This window comes from Vanessa atalanta, chromosome 13 (assembly GCF_905147765.1).
Source record: "Vanessa atalanta chromosome 13, ilVanAtal1.2, whole genome shotgun sequence".
In the NCBI taxonomy this organism is placed as follows: domain Eukaryota; kingdom Metazoa; phylum Arthropoda; class Insecta; order Lepidoptera; family Nymphalidae; genus Vanessa; species Vanessa atalanta.
Window position 1 is genome coordinate 4,655,870 of NC_061883.1, and position 25,265 is coordinate 4,681,134.

General features: G+C 31.2%; 2 protein-coding genes across 3 annotated transcripts; one reads left to right on the plus strand and one right to left on the minus strand.

The window, feature by feature from the left end:
* Window positions 1–1,254: 1,254 nt before the first annotated feature.
* On the minus strand, window positions 1,255–17,292 carry LOC125068390 (F-box/LRR-repeat protein 4). Its single transcript, XM_047677489.1, has 13 exons — window positions 16,986–17,292; window positions 16,680–16,773; window positions 16,375–16,567; window positions 15,370–15,530; window positions 10,526–10,650; window positions 6,569–6,721; window positions 5,810–5,907; window positions 5,114–5,223; window positions 4,566–4,721; window positions 4,074–4,239; window positions 3,382–3,567; window positions 3,029–3,098; window positions 1,255–2,028 (listed from the first exon to the last, which is right to left on the minus strand). Exons 1-13 carry the CDS (start codon window positions 17,202–17,204, stop codon window positions 1,918–1,920), a joined length of 1,842 nt encoding a protein of 613 aa, XP_047533445.1. The 5' UTR covers window positions 17,205–17,292; the 3' UTR covers window positions 1,255–1,917.
* LOC125068392 (splicing factor 3B subunit 4) lies at window positions 11,967–20,957 on the plus strand. 2 transcript variants are annotated; one of them, XM_047677491.1, is made up of 7 exons: window positions 11,967–11,977; window positions 17,778–17,897; window positions 18,030–18,113; window positions 18,465–18,562; window positions 19,144–19,320; window positions 20,040–20,224; window positions 20,466–20,957. In XM_047677491.1, the coding sequence occupies exons 2-7, from the start codon at window positions 17,864–17,866 to the stop codon at window positions 20,917–20,919; spliced, it is 1,032 nt and encodes a 343-aa protein (XP_047533447.1). In that variant the 5' UTR covers window positions 11,967–11,977; window positions 17,778–17,863; the 3' UTR covers window positions 20,920–20,957. The 2 variants fall into 2 exon arrangements, with proteins under 2 accessions (XP_047533447.1, XP_047533446.1); XM_047677490.1 differs by having other exon boundaries at window positions 17,782–17,897.
* The last annotated feature ends 4,308 nt before the right edge of the window (window positions 20,958–25,265 follow it).

Genomic DNA, 25,265 nt, shown 5'->3' on the forward strand with positions numbered 1-25,265 from the left:
ATTGACTTATGGTAACAGAGAAACTGAAATGATTACGACGGACTATTAAAGTGAGACCATTATAATAGATATTTTTTTCTTCACTATTACTTTATTGGACATGACAGCTCGACCGTAACCTAAAATACGAATAACATTCAGATAGATTTAATTCCATGTTTTTTCATATAAAATACTTGTGCAGCTGAACTTTAAATTTCATTTATTTCCAACAGCTGCTTACTAAGATTGCTAGCGAGTTTTTAGTACTATATAATATGATTAGACATTTAGCATGTTGCTAAACGATTTTAGAATTCCCTCAATTAAAATGACTCCTCAGATCATCAATAGACATTATAATAAGGTCCTATAGAATTCAAATTAAGAAAAAAAAATGTTTTTAACACAGCATTATTATTAAAAGGTAAGATAGTCAGTCTTAAGCCTAACGATTTACGCTCAGTATATTACCACATATATCCTTTTCCAATCAAAGAAGAGGAAAGATAAACAAACCTTAGATTCACATATTCCACGTGATTTGCTTATAGCTATGCTATTGTATCAGTTATTGTTTTTTATATCTGTATTAAAACACCATTCCACTTCTATATTTCTGTAAATCCATTTTAAGTTTACTTTTATATTTCGGATACTAACTTCGATAGTTAAAACGCCTTTTTTAGAAATCCATGATGAATATCATAGATAATTTAGGATGTCGCCCAAAGATTTTTTTTTTTGCTTCGCTCCTTATGTGATTGGAATGTTCTATAAATATGTTTATTACTTTAAAAATATGGATAATCCTCATTTTCTTTTGAATAGTTCGTTTAAGGGTTGAAATATTTTTGGATTGAATGTATATTGTAGGAAAATGTATGTATATAGTGTTATTTTCTTCCTACAAATACAGAGCAGCAATGGAAGTGAAACATAGCGCCTTTTAATACGGCATATACCGTGACGGGAATAGGCATAACGCACGTGTATGCCATCCTCCGTCGCCGCTCTCTTTTTCCTTGTATGCAAGGAGCCTATACTATACACTTCAATACTATACATTATCATAATTAGAAAAATACGTTTAATTTTATTAATGGAACTACATATGTGTTTTTATTTAGTTGACTCAACCATTATTTTTTTGGTTTTCTTTACTTATAAAGATGCTTAACATCTCTCAGCACCTTTTTTTGTATATAACTTTCCAAATATATATATATATATATATATTGAAATTCAATTCAATTCAATAATAAATCATAAACTACAAAATTGAGAATTCGATGTATGAGCAGATTGTCAATGTCGACAAGGCCGATAAGACAGAGAAGTCATATCTAAATTTTAGCTGTTGAGACAATTTTACTTAGCCGACCTTTAAATAGTACATTGTTTTATTTATTAGTAATCATATTATATCAATAGAAAAACTTGTGATTTATTATTAAAATTATATTAATCGTATTCAAAACGCATTAAATGCATTTACTCAAATAGAAAATGCATGAAATTGTATTGACGATAAAGTTTAAATTGTCATTGTTGAATGTAACCTATTCCAATCGAAGGAATAAAGATAAACAAACCCTAAATTAACATGTTGCTAATATCTCTGCTACACTATGAACTACAAATAGTTCTTGATTAATATATTTATTAAAAATAGAACACTATTCCACTTAAATCAAATATCCAGTTTAATAATTCGTTTAGTTATTTCCAATAACAAGTAAGCAGACATTTTTTCACAAATCCATAATGAATACCGTACGTCATTAGATCTCGAGCGATAATATAATTTCAATGATATATCAAAGACGTTTATTTGTCTTTACTTTTCCTATAATTGGAATAGGATATAAGTATTTAAACAGCATACGCCATATTAATATAGCGAATATAGCAGATAGTTTTTTTGATTATAAGTTTTTATTCCAAGCTTGGAACGAGGAACAATGCGTTTGGTGCAGTGTTGAGGTTAGCTGCTTGGAAGGAACGTTTTATACTGACTTGGGGGTACTGTCTCCTCCACTCGTGTACCTGAAATATATATATAGCTGTAAAGATAATTTATATCGTACAATTAGGACATCTATGACGGACATAATTTTAAATGTCTGCTAGTAATCTAATGTAATGTTATGCTGCGTTTAAAATTTATATTATTTATACGATTATAATTTGATAATAATTTTAATATTTATTTATAATACATTTAAGTTCTACAATAACAGTAGAAGTAGTTTATTTAAAACTATACCATAAACTGTAAGATTATTATTAAGTTCCGTTTCACAGCTATTAGTTAAATATATTACAACATAGCATTAGCAGCCCGTAAATGTCCCACTGCTGGGATAAAGGCCTCCTCTACCTTTGAGGAGAAGGTTTGGAGCATATTCCACCACGCTGCTCCAATGCGGGTTGGCGGAATACACATGTGGCAGAATTTCGTTGAAATTAGACACATGCAGGTTTCCTCAAGATGTTTTCCTTCACCGCCGAGCACGAGATGAATTATAAACAGAAATTAAGCACATGAAATTTCAGTGGTGCCTGTCTGGGTTTGAACCCGAAATCATCGGTTAAGATGCACGCGTTCTAGCCACTGGGCCATCTCGGCTCTTTACTACAACATAAACACTATCAAACCACGTGGTTTTCTCACTCACATAAATAAAAGAATTCACTAATAACTCGACGACTACGGTACCTATAGTCCAAGTCCAAAATTTGTGATTTAATTTGTTAACACTAAACTAACATATTTGTGAAAAAGAGCCAACCAAAGGATATTTTACTCATGTAAAGGCTTACGAGCCGTTTCAAATAGTCCTTAGAATTTTTTTTTTAAATTAAATATCGGAAATTCATTCAATTCCATACAATGGAATTCCATACATGGAATTTGGAAATAACAACATTACGAAAATATGGATGATCACGGCGCTACTTATCGGGACCTAGCATAACTATGAACGATAATCTCTTAAAAGATATGGTCACAATCGGTCAATAAGAATTATATAAATATGAATACCTGAAATTCTTGAATTTGGTCACAGAAACTGACATCTAACAACTTGAGCTCCCGGCATTCTGCAAGTATGCTGGAAATAAAGAACTGATAGTAAATTATCATGAAAATATAAAGACATATATGTTATGTATATTTTGTTAACATTTTAATGAATATTTAATACAATTGCTAGACAAACAGTGTCAAAGTATATGAAATTTCGACATAGTTTAGATATCAAATTTAGATATATCAGCAATGATAAGTTACAATATACGTCATAGAAATAAGATTTGTCGGTCGAAACTATCAGGTTAACCACATTGATCGTATGCCTTCTTGCTAAAATAATAATCATAAAAATTAATACTTACTCAGAGCATATATCAGGAGTAACAGCACGAACTCCTAAAAGGTCAAGCTGAGCTAACTTCGTCGCTTTCGGTAACAGCACGCGTAGATCTCTATCGCAGACCCCTCTTAACGCTCCAAGGAACAGCTTGCGTAGTTCTCCTCCTGAGAGTGAAGCCAGCCACTCACCAGAGCCACCGGCTTGTAAGCTGAAAAAAAAATTAAATGAAAAATTATGCTAGCAGTATCGAATCAAAAAAACCGTCAATAGCAAAATCATCCTCCTGTCCTTATCCGAATTTACTTGGGGTCAGCGCAGAATGTCTTCTTCTTCCATTCTTTTCAGTCGGACGTCATCTCACAAGTAATATTCTTTCTAACCATATCGTCTTTCACACAATAGCACACCGTCAATAGCAAAAATAGTTGTTAAATTCTTATATTGAAAATCTAGGGTGAATATAAAAGTAAGTACTTCATATACATGACATTCAGTTAAAAAAATTCAGTCTTTAACCCTAAGTTTCTAAAATACTGATTAGTCAGATTTAGTAATCTAAAATACTTAAACTTCATTGGTCATTTATTGGTCCCCTATAGCGTCATCGTTTTTTTCACCAACGACGCGACTCGTGATGGTCCGGTGGTCCATGATGATATAAATGGAAGTTAACAGGTCTAATAAAACAAATAAAGGACATGACAATTTACTTACCACCAACCGACGTCTAATTCTTGCAAATTCCTACAGTTTCCCAACGCTCGGATGCCGACTGCCGTCAACGAATACGACTTCCAAAAGTCCACTGACATCAAATCTGGACAATTCGAACCTAAAGCGATCGCTACTTCATCCATCGCTGATATCATTTTACACGAACCTGTAATTAATATTTATTATATTTAATTATATTAACTTAAATTTATAACTACGTATTAAGAAGGAAATGTATAGTTAAACAGATAACAGAACGAATCCATAATATTCCCTATCTTGTAACTATAAAGATTACCACCCATATGTAAGGGGGCAACATAATTCCTTTTTACGTCAATTAAACCACAGTTCTGAAACCACTTTCCCAAGATAGTAACTATTATCAAATTAAATATTATTATTCTAAAAACTAATATTAGAATAAAATACTATAACAGAAACCGTAAAACCAAAAATCTTTATCAATAAATATAATGTATAAATTCGTACCAACATTAAGGTGTTGTAATGCGGGGTTAGACCAGACGATGGCGACGGCTGCCGAAGTTGTTATATGAGTTCTGTACAGATCCAAACGTTTCAACTTTGTCAGAGACGATAAACACGACCATTCTGAACAGCTTATCACTGACCGGAGGCAAAGTTCTGAAAATTTATCAAAATTGAAAATCGTTTAAATACAAACCGAAACGCAAATTCAATGTGTAGCATTGATGTTTATATATGCGAGTGAATGTACGTGTAATTCTGCACATGTGTGTGTTAAATTCATTCTAAATCATTTCAAAGGCAGTCATTTAAACATTTTAGACTAATCTTTTTCTTCTGTCGTTTTTTTTTCTTCTTATTTTATAATCTAATATTTATGTGTATTTTTGTAACTCAGTGAGTTTATTGTAATAAAGCTGTATCTCTCTATCCTTTTCTTTCCGACAGAGAAAGCATCATACTAACCTCCTATTATATATTTATAAATCTGGATAGAAAACAATTCTCATAAAGGTATTTTACGAGTTGAAAAAATAAAACAAACATACCTTGTAAATTAGACGATGTGTCGACTATAGCTCTTAGCACTGAATTGTCAACAAATTTACAGCAGTTCATTCGTAAATGTGTTAACTCAGCCCCACTGTCTCTCAGGAAACTAAAAAATAACGATAACGTTATGACCTTGAAACGAAATTATTCGATTTACAACTTTAGAAAACGATTGTATCAAAAAATTGTAAGTTGATTTCAATGTTAAGCCTGATGTCTTTGAAATCATTGATATCAGTTGACCGTATTATTCTACTCATATTAAGGAAGTTCTGAAATTCTTAAATTGGATAATTCTCTCTAAAAAAATCTCTACATAGTATAAAACAAATTCACTTCCCGCCGTCTGTACGCTTTGATCTATTAAATTATTTGATCTCAATGCGGTTTTTACTAATAGAGTAATTGAATTGAAAAATACTTATGTATAATATATGTATATAACCGTAGAGAATTTCAACTTTCCTAGCTAGACAAACTAGATTTTTCCTTTTAACGTTTATTCTTCAATCTTAAAGTTGTATATAGAGACTGTACCCGTGTGAAGCAGGAACGGATAGTTAGTGTTTTATAAAAATAAGTAATAATTTATCAAGTATCAAGTGATCACGCGTCGGATATTTTTAACGGTTACCGCAAATACGTATACAGTAATATATAAGTCAATTCTAACAATTGTATTTTATACTCACTTGACTACATAATGGGGCTGTATCATACAATGACTACCGCACCATGATAGATCTAGTTTTTGAAGGAATTTGCACCTCATTGATAGTGTTAAGAGTACCTAAAAAAACAATATTATATACAAAGGGTCAAACTCATTCAAACACACTATACTAAACTAAACTACTAAATAAAAAATTTAGTCTCTGTCTTCAGTCATTGTTTTCTAAACTGAAACGCTTATTCAGGAGTTTCAGCTATATGGAAAGTTATCCAATATTACCGACTATATGAAGGTCAAATAAACTATAAATATAACCTTAAACATATTAATTTTACATAACATACACGAATAGGTATTATATATTTTAAATAGGACAAAATTATTTATTATGTATGGCAAAGTTCCAAACCTAGTAAGTCCTTCACACAATAACACAGAATCCAAGATATTATCTCTTTCGATGTTATTGATACAAACTGTTTCCCGCGAATTCATCGGAGTTAAAATATTTTTTCCCAAAAATTCAATTATGTGTTCATAGTTTGAATTAAATTTACAACTGATTGGAAAAACAACGCCCAAACAATCAGTAACATGGACAAATAAAAATACACAAAAAATAAATACAAAATATACTCTATAGGTACCATATTATTTTGAAACTATGGGCGAAGTCACAAGCACAAAGAGATGCATTTAGCATTACTAGTATAAGTAACATATGACTAAAAAGTATTATTAGCAAATCGTTATAAGGTCAATAATAATACATACATACCTGAGATCTCACACAGTGCCAATAAGGACGAAGATCAATACTTCGATAGAGTATAGCATCAGATGCAAGCCGGCTGAAGTGTTTATTGACTTGTGCACAGCGACATAACGATTGCATGTCCAAATATTTCATCACTGAGAGAATAGTTTCATCCTGAAACACGAACATTTTAATAATAAAAATATGTTTTTGTATTAATCTAATATTATAAATATACGAATGTTTGGCGAACGGCTAACGAATCAGAATGGAATTTTGCACGGGGATAGATTATAGTCTGGAATAGCACATAGGGTACTTGTTTATCCCTAACACCTTCACCATCCCAACCAACAACCAATTAGTTTTTTAATGGTGATTTTACATGGGTTATTTTGCTACATTTAAGCTAAGCAATGGCCTGTGTCTGGAGTATTTCTGAAGGATCATAAGTGAAATGTTTAAAAACTATAGTACTCGACATAGCTCAGAGAATTACGAAACTTACGCGTAACTGATGACCTATGGTATAGGGGAGCTCTTGAGTTGATATCAAATTTTGGTAAACTTGAGTTTCGTCACTTACGACTAGTGGCATTTGTAAGTAAAAGGCAAAAAGGGTGCATACATAACATAACATACATGTTATGTATAAGGTTGTATAAAAACCTGCTTTAACGAACATGGACAGATATGAATAGCAGTAGACCAACATGGACTAATGATGCTTATTATTTAAATAAAGGGTATATTTTTAAGACATTGGATCATTATTTTTTCTCAGGAATTATCTTTAAATCATACCATACTGGTTAAATTTAACCAACGATTATTTACTTAAATCGTCCCGAAATGTGTTTGGTCGAAAACCATTCTTAGAAATATAATTCTAAATGACCTTATAGTTATTCAGTCGAACAATAATTTAGTTTCAAATTTTTACTGGTTCTAATAAAGACGTTCTGGATTTGATTACCTATTTTCCTAAGGTAATATTTATACAACCATCCGTTTATAAACTTAAATCAACTACAGGGCATTTTTGCCGAGACTTTATAGTAATATATATTCACAAGTTTTTATGTAACGATTTTGTTCAGGCGTAAAACTTTGTAGTAAGTGATTACGTTCGTCAGCTTGACGGAAAACAAATACTCGATTTCCGGGGTTTTTCTTCAGTAATAGCCCGTTATTGTAGACTTCCTTTTTAATAAAATATTTTTTGACTACACAACACTGCTAGAGTGCCAATTGATGGATTCATATGTAGCGATATTTACGCTGGCATTTAAAGTTCTTTTATAAAAAGTGAGAACATTTACTATATGCCATTACGCAATATACAGAGTTAAAAAACGCCAATTCGCCGTTGAGTGCAAAAATTAAACTACCGTGCTCCTCTAGCCTGGCTCACTCTAACATCAAACAGGACTAAAGCACAGCAACAAATAGTATTATTATCATAAAATAATAGGTGACACGGTGTCTACCCAGGCGAGTCTTTCTCCGCCGAACACGAAAAGTCTAATTTAACTCATAACAACTCAGTTGCACTTGTCGCACCTTCCCGGTTCAGATGTCCATCTAATCATCAAATAAAAATATATAATGAAACAACTCGAATGCAGTTTCAAATCGCATTATTTAACATAACAAGGAATCCTTAAACAAAAGAACTCGCCATGTCGAAAGAATATGATATTGGTAATAAACTAAGTGTAAGTATTATCTGATCGTATCATTGTCATATTTCAAGACACGTTTAGTGTCAATTGAATAATTTACACCGTCTATTGTGATAAGTGACTCACGAATGCCTAGGTCAGGTTGTATTGTTATGGGTTGATATATATCTAAGCGTTCGTATGTATGCATGTTGACCTAATGAAATGATTACACTTTGCTACTTAAGTAGCAGTTATTGGTGTAATTATATTCTTTATCGCTATATTGTTTGACCTTTATTACGAAAATGCTATTTTCATCATTGAGGCATAACAAATCTATGTTACACATTAAACTTTATCTATGTATATTTTCCGTTATTTATTACATGTATTTCTGTTTGAACAACAATCCTTACTTTGTCGTGCTGAGCTGTATATAAAATATACCCTCGCTTGCTTTAAGCAACAATTTGTAGTGGCGAAAATAAAAACATCTACTTTTAAAGTTAAATAATTAAACCACTAATGCACTAAAATTGATAATGGCGCTGTAAGAAATATTAAGCATTCCTAACAGCCAATATGCCACCTACCTTGGGAACCATTTAGATCTGGAACATTCCAGGCAACCCAGATATATATTAGTATTTTTTTAAAATAACACTCTAACATTGCCATTACAAAACGAACATTGTTTAATATGAAACCATTCTAATATCGGTAGTAAATAAAGTTTTTGTTGAGATGCATTGTGTGTGTTTTATGAAAATATTAACTATGTGGATATTATAGGCGTCAATAGTATTTTCAGATATAACGGTATTGTCTGTAACCACATTTATCTTCTAATTTGACGTCATTAGTTGTATAGATGTATGTTTAATTAAACCATTGTCTCTTTATCATGATTGATTTGTGTTTCAAGAATTTGACAGATTTGTTTAGGTTATCACCTTATAAGCAATATTTATAGGTGAAGCTGCTGTGTATACGTAGTTAATTTCTATGCGTAACGTAGCGTAAACTTATGATTAGATAAGCACCTACTACACAATTACGCATCTGATTGAAATAGTTTGGAGTAAACATCATTTGTAGTACCAACAAATGATTGGCACTACAGGTGAAGGAAAACTTTCTCAGAGAAATGTTCGCGATCATTTTATTTTAGTACGATTGGATTGTTTTTTTTTTTATATTCAGGATGATCAATATCTGGAACACGTGATTCTTAGTTGTAGGTAGATTTTAAAGATATATTTAAAGAGGTTTTATATAAAATAAATCTCGTAATCAAAAGTGAAGCAAAACATCGTAAGCACTGTCTACCAACACCGATTAGCGCGGTATGGAATCACCTCAATTTCGTCCCATCAAGAAGATAAAAAGCGTAAGTCCAGCAGTGGGAAATTTCAAGGCTCATCCTTACTTGTGGATTAATAAACAATGTCATCTGTTTTATCTATCTATATCATCATGTTGTAATATATTTTTAATTAATTAACAATGCTGGTGTGATATTTATGCTCTATCACATTGTTTAAATAATCGCTCATTAACACAATTAAAAACTATTAAACACGCAATGACAATTTTAATTACAATATATTTTAAATTATAAGTAAAACGACATTCATACATTTTACCACCTTGTAAAACATGCCTTAAAATATTAATGAAGTATTCAAAACTTTTTAATGGTTTGAAACGGAAATACGCATTCTTATCAAGAGTCCGTATCCGAAGTAATTACAAAAGTAAAATCGATAAGACCAGAATTTCGTTTACAAATTTGTTTTATATATTTACTCAAATGAAACAAATATAATCGTGTTTATTAATCTGTAAGAAGAAAGTCGAAACACGGGCGTGAAATGTCAGAATGTGATACACGATATTGACTTTAATAATTATTATACTTTTATTAATTATGATACGCCATTTTGATATCCATGTGCCCACGTATCAAAATGCCGTATCATAGTAACATTTCAAGAGTGAGATAGAAGTCAATTGTTACTGCACTGCTGGTATTAAAAGGGCCATAGAAGATTTTTGAGTGAAGTTTAAACAAAATCTTCCAATTAAAAAAAAAAGTTTTTAGCTGAAACGACATACGCTTACTAATACCATTATTAAACAAAAAGTTATATGTTATATAACATAACGAACGTCTAGTCATTGTTTCTATTCTGATTACCCAACATAATGGTCATTGATATTCGCTCCTTTAGCACTAGGACACAGAATTCCATATAGGAAAATAAAACATATCACATGAAAAAAAAAGCAATATAAAAGCAGTACTTACTGGCAATCTTTGGAAGTCACCGAGAGGCGGACCCCTGTCTATGAGTTTGTCATTTTGAGATAGAACTGTTCGATTCAGAACGTTTTCGTGCAAGTTTGAAGCTATAACTCTGTTGAGAAGCGATCCTAAAACAATATAAAATCATCAGTCATTAGTCGACGTGGTCGAAATTTGGAGAGTAAAGAAGGATTATTTTCAGTCAAAACAGTACATATTACTTAGGATCTTATAGATTACATAAGAATAGTGTTTTTATCTACATTTTTGGGTATCATAATAACCTTTTTTTATTTATAATTGGTAAGCGGACTGGCAAATTGGTCATCAGATGGTAAAAGTTCACTATCGCTCATAGAATTGGCATTATCAGAAGCATAACCTATGCCATACATCGCCAATATGGCACAAACCTTAGAAACTCTGACTCAATTCTTAATAAATCTGTTTGGTGACAGAATAGTGATGAATGGGCGGTACCTCCTGACACACAGCCCAATCACAAACTATTTAAAGTATCATGAAATAAATAAACCGACGACAGATTCATGACTTTTATGGAAAAAAAAAACTGACAAATCATCGGCAATTTTAATATATCAGTCACTGTTTATTTAACTTTCCCGACGTGACCTTAAACGTGTTTACGAAAACGCGAGCACTGAATATCTGTCAAACTGATGATATGATAATCTTATTTTAATTTCATGTTTTAAACAGTATATATATCCACAGCAATGCTTTGTATGGAATATATTTAGAAAAATCTAGCAAATTTGACCGTAAACACATATCAAAAGTAAAAAAAAACAATTCCTAAAATCTAGTTTACTCGAGTAGTCTCTAGACGAAGTCAGAAGTTGAGAATTATTTTACTTCCACTTATAGTTTGGCACAAAGGATAAAAATGATCGTTGTGGCCCATCCCTAAGAGATAAACATATAGCGCAGACTTTTTTGAAGACCTTTTTAAGGTTTATAATACTACGGTAGTACATTATTTTGATCTATCTCGTAGGATTCAACCAGCGTTTGCAATGTAAGCGCAAAAAATGTGTTTATTTTCGACATAACTTTCGAAACCTATAAAATTATTAGTTTTTCTCTACTATATTGTGCATTATACATATAAACCTTCCTCTTGAATCAATCTATCTATTTAAAAAAAAACCGCATCAAAATCCGTTGTGTAATTTTAAAGACATATTTATATTTTAAGCATTCATAGGAACAGCGGTAAGTGATTTTGTTTTATACTATGTATATATATATATATATATGTTTTATAATGATGGAATCGTTGTTAGTTAAGTATTTTGGACCACAATATTTATTTATTTTTGTACTTTTTAGACAATTTTTTTTCGTAGTCGGATATAAATTCTTTGACGAGTTACAAGATTATATTAATTGTAAAACTCCAATCGCGGAAGTGCTTTAAAGAGTGTGCTCTTAGTTATATTAATTATTTTGTATATCTTGTATTTTTATCATCTACATATTTTTGTCATGTATTTTGACTACAATAAAATTTAACAAGAATTGATATGAATAAATAAATGATAAATAAATAACATTGTTACACGATAATTTCACAATATAAGGAGGAAAATAATTTAATACGCTATTAATCGCCGGTAATAATGGTCTTAACTAATCTACACTTAAGAGAGTCATGGTCAAGGTAAATTTTAACGCGCTATTACTAATCCTATTTTCGCGTGATTCTCGCGATTCTCGCTAATGTTTACAATTTCTACGACACCTCGAGGCTATTGAGGCATGAGGTTCTTAAGTTACTTCTGGTATATTTCTTCTTTTATTTAACTTAAAGTCAAATTTTTGAAGCCCTGGGCGGCAATTCTCCTAACAAATTATCATTAATTTAATCGAATCGAAACTTTATTTTCGTTTACGTTATTCGATCGTTTTCCTATTCTACTAACATAAAACACAAAAAATTAATCAAAATATAGTCGGCTTCGCATTATAATCGATATAATTAGGTTAAGAATAAGCTGAGTTCAATTTTAATGAGGAAGATCGAAGTTGTATCGGAAAAAAAACACTGGAAAAATAACTGTTATATTATGTTAGTGAAATTGGTTAAATTAGCACAAACGAAGCAAACCTGCTTCGTTTGTTCCACTGTGTTCTAAATGGTAGCAGAGCAATCGTAGAATGGCAAGGGAAATATATTTTATAAAACATCTTAGCGCAAAAACAAAAAATAAAACTAGTTTTCATTAAGGGGACTTTGGCGGATTTGCCGTTTTCGCGAGACTTTTGAAATGGATTGTGAGTCAAATATTTATGAGTTACTCAAACAAAAAATAGTATACAAAAGTTTATTCTCTTTTTAATAGAATTTTTATAAAAATCCTAAATAAACATTACTGATATTTGACAAATTATTTGTTACATTTCGTAATGTTTTCAAAAATTTCGACATTTCAGTGTAAAATGAACGTTGTTTCAAACACTATATAAACGAACAGTTTGCTTTCTTTGAAATGTATAGATAAAAAAATATATATCCCTAATATATTTTGTAAAAAAAAGAAAATGAATACCAGTTTAAATTCACAATATTATGCTACAAACTTCATGTTATTTCTATAAAATGATATCGTTAACCGAATAAATATTTATGCAATTTACAAAGTTTAAGTCTTTGATTGAAGAACTAAAGATTTTTTTTAGTTAAATTATGATTAATTATAATTTATTAATACTGAATAAAATGGTTCAATAAACAAGATATGTATATATGTGGAAATTGCTAGTCATATATTTCTGTGATGTTTCTGGTTGGATTATTATCATTAATGTATTCAACTTTAAGTCCAAACCAAAAATGAAATCAGGTCATATCTATGCAGCACTTTGAAGACTCTGAGTTCATTTGCAGTTTAGTAGTAACATCTAGAAGCTGTTCCGTAAACATGAGACGGAAAATATGTTCCATAAAACATACATAATGTATGTAATATTTCGTATTAGATCTCTCGAAGGATCGAGTCATTGATATTCGACATTACAAAAACGATTTATAAATTACAAAATCTTTTATTTTACAAAAATATAACAAACATTTTTTGTGGAGATATCGTGAAAATCGTATTTGTGCTCTATTATTATTTGTATTCGATTTTTAAATCGAGGAAAATCTGAAGAAATGAATTCATTGATCGATGTGAATCAAGCAAAGCGTCAGTAAAACAATTAGACCCTTACGTCTTCACTGTTCTAATAATAACTTGCCAGTCACGTGCAAACGTGCTTGTCGTATTATTTGTACTTTTAGATTGCATAATAATAACATTACACTAGTGATTCGGACAACGTTTTTCTATTATTTTTTTTTGCTGGCATCCCTATTATGGACGATGATAAAACGTCTTAGGGATCAAATAAGCTCAATAATCTTAGACGTGAGTTTTGTTTATATTTTTCGTATACATGTAAAAAATAGTCGTCTGATGGATTTGGAACATCCTGCATATATATAAGTAGTTGAACAATAACATGTCAATCTGAATGATTTCAATCGAAAACTGATTCAAGATTAGATAAAATTATGAAAAATTAAATTTTATTGATCTCTGTACTTAGTAAATCGAATACTACTCTGTACTATGTAAACCAAAAGAGTTAGATTTTTATAGCGTAGGTAGGCGGTCTAGCAAATGGGCGACCCGATGGTAAGTAGTCACCGCAGTGGTGACCACTTACCTCAGACAATGGCGCCGTAAGACATTTTAACGATTACTTACATCGTCAATACGCCACCAATCTTGGGAACGGAGATATGATGTCGCTTGTGCCAGTAGTTACACTAACTCACTTATCCTTCAAATCAGAACACAACAATCCTAAGTATTGCTGCTTGGCGGTAGATTTTATGATGAGTGGTACAATATTATATACATAGATGATGGTGATAATTACCCCGCTCCATTAAGAAAGGGATAAATATATTTTTTTTAAAGGCGATTTGTTTCCTTTATTAGATTTGATACCTTAGTCAATGCGACTAGCCGTATGATTCCGGCAGAGGAATAAACACAAATGCCTCCAAGATAAATTCTCAAGGAGTTAGTCAAGTGAACGGTCAGCCGTAAATGAGCTCAAATAAATACGATAAGAACAAGCTAATAATGAAAAGACTATTTGATATCACGTAAAGTAAACAGCCCCAAAATGAAACGATCTACTTTTGCCATGACTGGCACCGTCATTGATACTACTTAGCTGTTCATATCAGCCAGAAGACTTCCACTGTTGGACAAAGGCCTCCCGCAAGGATTTGTACTAACACTATAAAATCCTCGGTCCACCATGTAGGGGGACTGCCCTCGGGGTCGCCACTCGAGAACCTTTCGGGCCCAGCGGCCGTCAATTAAGCAATTTATTAAATAATTAAACGACATCATTATCACGTGTTAAGCCAAAAAATAAATAATTAATCTCCGAACATGTCCGATTTCCGTCACATCTTACTAAGTGTGTGAGGTAAATAACACACCTTTTTGCGCGCTAACATCATTACACCTGCAAAGGTCATTGAGATTGCCGATATGTCCAAAATTCATTATGGATGTAATACTCGAATTTTACTAAAACGCTTAATTTGCGCACAGAAGTAATCATGCATATATCATGTTCAACTCGATTGCATTTCCTACTCCTCGATTATTTGAAATTCGAATGGAATTTACCACAGAGTTTCATTACATTTGTTTTTCATTTGACATAAATAAAAAAAAAAAGCAATTTAATATACCTACGACAAATGATAGTGAGACATCAAGATTAAGCTATTTCATAATACGGTGAACACTTACCTTTTTCTATAGCTGGTTGACTTTTCTTATAGAACAGTGTTGTGTATGCAAAATTATTCTTCATTTTGACAAAATTCGGTGGCTCCTTTCCTCTTAACAAAACTGCATCTAGTTCAGTGTAATATGGAAGAAGTCTATGATTAAATTCCAGTCTTAATATTCTGTTGAAAACAAAAAAAAACTTGTACTTTAATCATTTTACAAATTATTATTTTATTTGTATTTAAAAATGTATCTAAACTGTTAAAAGGATATTAAGTTATACAAATATAAATAAAAAAATGTATATTATTTTTCTAAATGTGGTACTAATTTCCAAAATAACATATTAAAAATAAGAATCATATATTAATCATAGCTAAAATCTTAGAGCAACTAAATAATACTTAATAATTATAAACATATATATTTTTTTTAATTTCTGTAATTTCATTTATTTAAGTATATTTCAACTATGTAGGTTTGATAAAATCACAATAATTTTATTAAAGTAAATTCTTATAAGCACTCTTTAACTGACTTTAAAAAAGGAGGTTTTATCTATTTTGACTTTTTTTTTCTTGTTACCTCATTTCTTTGTCATCAATAAACCAATTTGGAATATTATTAGTTTGGTACCCCTTTGGTCCCACATTCATATTTGAAAATTTACAACTCATAATGGTGACAAAATATTTGATATTTTTTATCAAGTCATAATTTATTTATAATTTATTTATTAGTAATTTAGAAGTGGGTTTTTTGGTAAAATTTTATAAATAAATTGCAATATGTATTACAATATATGTATATATCTATGTATTTTAGTATTGTGTAATATTTCTGTTTATAAATTTTAACAAAAAAAACTTTAAATTATTAATCTAAAGCACCTTACATTTACTATATGGATACATAATTAAATTAAAAAATTAATTACTGTGAGAAAAAGCTTGCCATTCATCTAACAAATTAACTTTATTGTTGTTTCAATATATTTACTTATTTAAAAAATAAATTATATACCTTGTAGGGAAATTTATTTGTCTAATTGGTGGGCTGAAAATTCTAGTTGTATCACCGGCATACTCTGGTTCTCCTTCCCATAGTAACATCCATGATGTCGGCCCCAAAGCCCATATCCTAACCAGAGCACCAGGATTATAAGTTTCAAATATTGCCACTTCTAGTGGATATACTGCTCTCTCAAATGACACTTCTGTTAAGAAATTCTTAACTTTAATTTTTATTGAATTTATAATTTTATTATAAAGGTTTCTTTATATACATAATATAGCGAATAAATACAAAAGGAATGTGAATATACAAACCTACAAAATCTTGACTCGGTATTATGCTGCTATTTTGTGGCATATAATCTTTTTGGACTGACGGTGCTTCATCCCACCAGGTTCCATAAGTTCTCTGAACAAAAATATGTACTTTATTTATCTAAGTATATTATATTAATATAAGCTTTTTCCATTACGCACCACTAAAAACCCATAATAACATAAATATAAAATAGAACTTTTGCGTATTATTCAGTTGTACTATAGTAATATAAATAATAATGATTAAATATATAAATAATTTCTTACGCATACATATACTATACTTAAAATTTATTAGCTTACCATAACAAAGGCTTGTGGATAGTCTCCATAATCTGGAAAATTCGAAGGCGGGCCTCGAAGATTGAATGCTGTATACGACACACTTATTTCACTTCCATACTGAGAGCTAAAATCTTCAACATTTTGTACAAACTGCTCGATTATTTGTACATCTTTATCATCATCCGTATAAGATTCGTCTTTGAACCATGAAGATATTAAATCTGATGCACTCTGCATTTCAGCTCAGGGTTCTATTTTATTTTCTATCAATTATGAGAACACAAACAACTCTTCTCAACATCGAAACGAAACTAAATGATGAGTGAAAATAAACAAACAGCATAGCGCTTCGCGCTAGAACCAAAATAATAGAACATTCAAGTTTCAAACTGTCCACAGATTAGATTTTTTTTAGTGTAGCGAATATAGAATAAACAAGTCTATTATTAAATATAATAATTCAAATACTAAGCGTAATAGTAATATAAAAATGATCTATTTATTATCTTGTACCTAATTAATATAACTTCTGTCTATTTTTTGTATCTTCCATTGTTATATTAATATTACATTTGCATTATTATTTTTTATTAAAGATTAAAAAGATTTTTTTTTTCATTTTTAAGAATAATATTTGACATGGTTTCTTTTCGTAATTAAAGTTGTAAATTAGTAATATTAATTTTAATACTTTTTGTACCACTTTTCTGACCACAGAGTATATCATACTAATTCTTGTTTATCCACAGAGCTTAGTCATAACCACTACGTTTTTATATTTATTGTCTATGACTAATTATTATATTTTAGCAAGCGTCAGCCCGGTTGTTTGCTGTCATGTCAATAGCTCAATAAAAGTTTCCTTGTGAATATAAATAAATAAGTAAATAAGCATCATGGCTGCGGGACCTATAGCCGAAAGGAACCAAGGTAATATATTCATTTTATTTAATCCTAATTTATTTAATGTGTTGTCGTTTTTTCATTTGAGGTTATAATCTCATCATTCAATATGATTAAATATCTTCTATTTTACTATTCAGCTTTGTGTTAAATTTTCAGATGCCACTATTTATGTTGGTGGGTTGGATGACAGGGTTACGGAAAGCTTGTTATGGGAATTGTTTGTGCAAGCAGGACCTGTTGGTAAGTTGAGCTGAATCCCTATTCACATAAGCCTAAAATAATACTTAATACTGAATCTGTTATCAGCTTATAACTAAGACTTAAGACATACATAATATGTTACCAAATTTTTGTTGAACAACATACTGGATATTTAGTAAAATCTCCAAGCTACGACGAGAGGAAGCCTACTAAATTTTATTAGATAACTGACTAATATCTGATTTATTGCTTTCATTATACGCTATAATACCTGCGGGGTGTAAATCAACAAATATAACTAGACACAAACTTTTATAAATAATATATTATAGAATGCCTCAACTTGTGTTGTATGAGATAAAATTTGATAGCTGTATGTTTTTCTTTCAGTCAACGTACACATGCCAAAGGATAGGGTGACACAAACCCATCAAGGTTATGGATTTGTAGAATTTATGGGAGAAGAAGATGCGGATTATGCCATTAAGGTACATCAATCAATAATTTTGGCTGTGTGTATGATATAATGTTGAAATTGAAACAACTCATAAATGATAAGTACTGAATTTTTCTCTTGTTAGGGAGAATGTTAGAAGACTACTCTAAAGTGGTAGATGAATACTATACACATATAGTGGCTTTTATATTATAATATTTCTTAATTTTCATAAAAGTTCTTGTAAATTGCCTTAAGATGAAAATATTGTATAGATGAGGTCTACAAAATTAGTTAATTGTATTATTTATATCTATCAATAACAAATTTAATGTATCTCACTTAGATTATTTGTATATCTGAATAAAGTGACATGCTACAAAAGATCTAAAATAAACAGGCCAAATGTTCTACAACTTTTACAAGTGTGCATAGTGCCAACTTTTGGCAATTTTTTTTTAACATATTCTGATTGTCGACATTCTATCTATATATCAAAGAAATATCATAAAAGTTTTTATAAAATAAAGCTAATTTACAAATTCTATAGAAAATAAACTTAATTTAATTTTAAATTTGAAATTGTTGCAGCATTTAAAACATGTTGAAAACAAATTGTATTAATCTTTTCAGGTGATGAATATGATAAAACTCTATGGTAAACCAGTAAGAGTAAATAAAGCTTCAGCGCATCAGAAGAATCTTGATGTCGGTGCTAATGTGTTTATTGGTAATTTGGATCCAGAAGTTGATGAGAAGTTGTTGTATGATACATTCTCGGCATTTGGAGTTATTTTACAAACACCAAAGGTAATTTTTACTGTTTTGTTATCTCTCTTCTCTTATCAAATAATTAATTGTTCGAATGAGTTAAGAGTAAATAGTAGGGATGGGTTAATTGTGAATGAAACTTTTATTATTTTCTTTTTTATCACAAAAATGATAATATGCTACTCATATACTTTTTGAAACACATGAGAAAAGTAATTGAAAATTAATAGTTTAATATATATGTTACTGTAAAAGCTCGAACTAAGATAAATCTTAAGATTTTCCAGTAAACCTTAAGATTACATATACTTTTCTTAAGATTTCATCCAAGACAGGCGGGTTATTTCTCAATTCTTCGTTTCAATGAGATAAATTATGATTATCTATTTAGGTATTAAAAATTCAAAATTGGATTTTAAATTTGGAATATTTAAGTTCCGATCAATTTTGACGATTGACTCGATGAGTTTTAAAGAAATACTTAATGATGTAGGAGATAAAGGTATAAACATAAAGTGATTGCCCTGAGCAGTAATGTTGTTTTAAACACTTTTAACTATTGATTTGAATATTTGTAAGAAGTATTATAATTAACTATTGAGTTTCTTGCCAGTTCTTCTCCAAAGAACCTACAACGCAAACCAAGCATAATTCTATTCTATAATATGTTTATTTATAATAATGTTTTATATAAAGAAAAAAATTAACTAAAACCTCATAAATATTGATGATTGCATTTTCATTGTTTATTGTTCTAGGTTATGAGAGATCCAGAAACGGGTAACTCTAAAGCATTTGCCTTCATTAACTTTGCATCATTTGAAGCTTCTGATGCAGCAATAGAGGCTATGAATAACCAATATTTGTGCAATAGGCCCATTTCTGTGTCATATGCCTTTAAGAAAGATGTCAAAGGAGAGAGACACGGTTCCGCAGCTGAGAGGTATGAATTTATAATAATTACATTTAAATATTCCATTTTTAGGTCACATTTTGACCATTCTGATTTGTTTGAATGTGTGATGTGATGTTGTGCGATGGTTACTAATTTTATTTTTTCTGAGTATGTTCAAAGTCAAATCACTAATCTTAGAAAATGTTATGTTTTCATTCAAGTGTTTTTGTATAATTATAGAATCAAATGAGATTGAGGGTTTTGATAAATAAATTTATATTACTTCCAGATTGTTGGCCGCACAAAATCCACTGTCACACGCAGATCGTCCTCATCAACTGTTTGCAGACGCACCACCTACAATGATGGGACCAATTCTAATGGCACCACCGCCACCACCCACGCCTTCTCCAATGCCGCCACCAGGACCACCGATGAATGCAAGACCACCTCCTCCTCTACCAATGTCGGCACCGCCACCTCCACCTACCTCAATGCCCCCGCCAGGTCCTCCACCACCACCCGGACCCCCACCACCTCCACCGCCATTCCATCACTTTCCACCACCGCCATTTGGACCCCCTGGCTTTGGCCCTCCACCTCCGCCAGGTGCGAGACCTCCTCCACCGTGGAGACCGCCACCTCCTTCCTTCAGGCCTCAGTTTCCTCCACGTGGACCTCCACCGTTTGGTCATCCTCCGTTCCCCCCGCACCATCCGCCTGAACCGAATTATAACTACTGAATGTATTTAATTTTAAGAAATATAGGATAATTTTTTCATTAATGTGTTTTATTATGATCAAAAAATAACTTATTACAGTTAATATATGTATATTTTATTATAACATAGCTTGGCAGAAAATGGGTCACCTAACGGTAATTGACCACAAGTGCCTATAGACATTGTTGCCGTAAGAAATTTTAATCATTCCTTACTTCGCCAATGCGCCAAAAACCTTGGCAACTAAGGTGTTATGTCTTGCGCCTATAGTATAACTGGCTTACTCCGTTCAAATCGTTCCAAATATTGCTGCATGGCGGCAGAATATCTGACAAGTGAATGGTACATGCCCAGACGAGTCTACACAAGGCCGTACCCAAGCGAATTTAATATTATCAATGTTTATGTAGATTTATCATTTCATTTGATGGACTCTGAAGTCGTATCGCATCGCATGTCAGTGTCATTTATATCGGATAATGAATGCAAATAAAATTAAATGTACGGTGCATTCGGTGGACATTACGTTTATTGAAGTCATTGTATTGTATTGACTTGTATAAATGTATTACATAAAAAATAAGGTAACTTCAAACTTCAGTTAAATGATCTGTGAGTGAAAATTTGTTTTATCAATAAACATATACTAGCGTGGCAATATTATTATGCACGATTTTACCTCGTTGCAAGTTTAGGAACGTATAGCAGATAAACTACGTTCGAGTACATAAGGTAAGTTGACTATATAATGACACAAATGTATTATTTATAGTTAAATTTAGGTGTATTTCAAATAATGCTACCCTGTACACTGTTTCCTAAAATACCTTTCTAAAGGAATCTCCTTTTAAGGAAAAGGTTCGGAGCCGCTGCTGCAATGCAGATTGATGAGAACAATACACACAATATAGCACATTTCGAACTATTGCTTCACTGCAGAGCACTAGATGAAATATAGGTACTTAGGTAATCATATATTAAGCACATAAAAATTCAGTGCTTGCGTGGGCTTAAACGCGAGATCTTTGATAAAGTTTTACGTGAAATAAATTACGTACTTCTTTCTTTCTTTTCAATTTTAATATAAAATCAATTTCTCAGCCTTCCCCTCACTTAGCAATTACTTAAAAAAAATAGCTATCTATTAGATGCGCTTATCTATATATACCTTCCATTATATTGTATTGCTTTATAGTAGGTATATTAAGAAAAATATACTTATTCATTTAGTATAATTATATTCAATAGCTAAATATTTTTCAACTTTAAAAACTCAGCAAAGCTACGAAACAGGCGAGAGATTTATAACAATATATCGTGTCTGACACCGGATACCTTAGAGGGGAATAGATTGTGTGGGTGTACTTATCCACTAAAAAAAATAATGGCCGTCTGCAGCACGGAGCGGAGAGGCTGCGAGGTCGTGGTGATACAACGCATTCGCATCCTCTCCCGTGCGTTTGCTCCACAAGATTGCTTAGCGGATCACTTTCATTCCGAGGGACTAGGTGCTCGGCGGCAAGGAGAGCATCGCATAGGACAGCATCGTACATGACGTTCTACAACAGAGACACAAAAACTGACTCTTGTGGTACTGTGCAGCAAACCTCTTCGGGTCTCGTACCGTCTTGGTCCATGTATGATACGAATGTTTCTGTCACTTAAGTAACGTGTTCAATACTTCGAGACTTATGGCCACTGCTTGCTCCGACAGGGACGTACAAGATCGCGTTCATTGTCGAACATAACATTGGCTACATTCAAATAATAATTAACCACAGAAAACTGAAGAAAAATTTTCAGCGCTACAAGAGTGAAGACTGTGAATATAAATCGTACTCATAATACATCATAGGATTTCGTGAGCTCAGGTTAAATAAATAAGCTAATCAGAATTTGGTATTATTTTGTTATTTTTTTGCTTTGTATATTATCTATCATCAGTATTAAATGTTTAGATATATAATGTTTAGATATAATACTAAAATATATAATTTTTTTTAATATATAGCATTTATGTAGGTACTTATCATTCAAAAGAAAGTGAATTTTATTATTATTTTTATTAAACAATTCGAATTATGAAACATACCACACGATTTCACGAAACTTCAGTTTAATCCGTTCATTCGTTGCATTGCGATCAGCGAGCGATAATAGCCGGTCAGAGTGAGGATTAAAAACATCGTTAACTCGCAAAATGAAACACAAATATTTGTGTACGTTTGCACTTCCGACGGATTATACGCACGAATTTATGCGATCTCTGAACGGCCATTTCATTCAGCCAGTGTCGAATCCACAAAATATAACAAAATAGTTTTACTATTTGTCAGTTATACCCCTAGTATCCACAGCTTCATACAATAACTAAACTACCTTGTGAGGTAATGATCTTACTGTACATTTAATTCTGTTTGCTAGACAGCAAATAATTAATGAATCATTAAACGGATGGAATGTATGAAATTAAATGTCAAGGACTTGACCTTGACATTTCATTTCAGTTCAAGTTTTCATCTGCAAACGAACAAGTAAGGTTAACCAACAAAAATAAGATATTTGTTAGGAACTAACATCCAACTCTAGTAAGCGTAGAAAATTGTAGTTTGACAAGTGACAACATAACAAGACAGTGTTGAGAACAGTCTCATGTATATAACAGAAAAAAAAATCAGTCGAAGTGGAAACCTATGTCTACCTAGGCGCTGTCACATTTGAGCAATGCGAAACCATATTTAATATAAAAATAACTGTTATTTGCTACTAAAAAAAGGGACTAAAAACATTACTCCATACAATATATGTACAATACATGTACTTAGCTTAAAAATTTAAAAAAAGCTTTAAATATTTAAAATTACTATTACTAAATTATTTTTATAGTCCATCCACGAAAGGGCAAGACTTTCATATTAAGTATATCGATAAATCGGTAGATATTTAAAATAAATTAGTATTCGCAAGCTGCCCGCCGGTTATTTGTTTGGTGTTATTCACACAATACCCTTATAAAGCTAGGTATGTTATTGTAGTTTCATTAAAATCCATACAGTAGTTTTTGCGTAAAAGAGTACCAAACATCCAAAAATACAAACTTTCGCCTTTGTAATATTAGTAAGGATCTAATCAGTTTTTTATCACAAGATGACCTATTTTTATTATTTTATTTTATAAAAATTTTGCTAAATTCAATTAATTATGCCAATTTAAATCAGCGCCCCAATACTTTATAGTATCGTTAAACGAAACGAAATGCTTATCCGACATCTAAGTTTTGGAACATCTATTATTCCACAGATATACGTGAATAGTGTATTAAGATCGGTTTTCTTTTGTTAGCCTCACAATGATAATATCGGATCGGATCTCATCTTCAAATGGGGGATTACTTATAGGTATCTCTCGATTCGGATAAAATATTTGATACTAACTATAACTAGCTATTTTACTTTTTGATATTCACTTCTGGCAACATTATGAATTTTAATGTATTACTTATGGTGTAGCCTGAATTATTTATTATCAATGTAGAGTAACTTGCAGTCTTGTTTCATTTTATATCTGGTGGTGGTCTTTTACTTTCCGAAGCATGAGAATGTACAATCAGCCAACTTCCAAACTCTGCGCTCCTGTAGAGAATTTCTTAACAGAAGAACCCATTAACTTCACTATTGGTCTAACATAGGGCTTCAAACCAGGATCAAACCTTACCTTAGTTTATATAGCCTCATAAATATCCACTAGACTAACAAGATAGTTCCATTGATATGGAGACACTTTTAAACAAAGTATTCTTCTTTGGTGATAAAATCAAATTATTCTTACAGTATATCAAATTATTTTTTACTTAAGTAATTATTCTAAATATTCTCATTTCCGCTACAACATATACAGACAAATGAAGTCCGTATATATATGTATACTTATTTCAATACTGCTGATTTGTAAAACGTACCTTATGTACGTAATGTGGATACGAATAAACCTGAAGGAATCGTGAGGGAAATTGGTAATATGAAATACAATACTCGATCTTTCATTTCGAGCAATTTGACGATACCTCGCTGCTTGAATAGCGAGGGTTGGTAAAAAATAATTGTATTTGTTTATTATACTTCCAATAATGTTGCCATTTGAGAAATAACAGTAAATATTTTGATGGTAAATAACGAGAACCATCTTAATATGCTTAGTGTGTAGTGTACTTTAGCAAAAAGTTTCAAGACTCCACACAGATGTGAAATATCGAAACTGATGATAGATAGATCAATGTCAATCATTGATTGAATTTATAATCAAAGAAAATCAATTAATAAATAATTCGTTGAAAAAATAAATATATAGTAGTAAGTGTAATGCTTCCA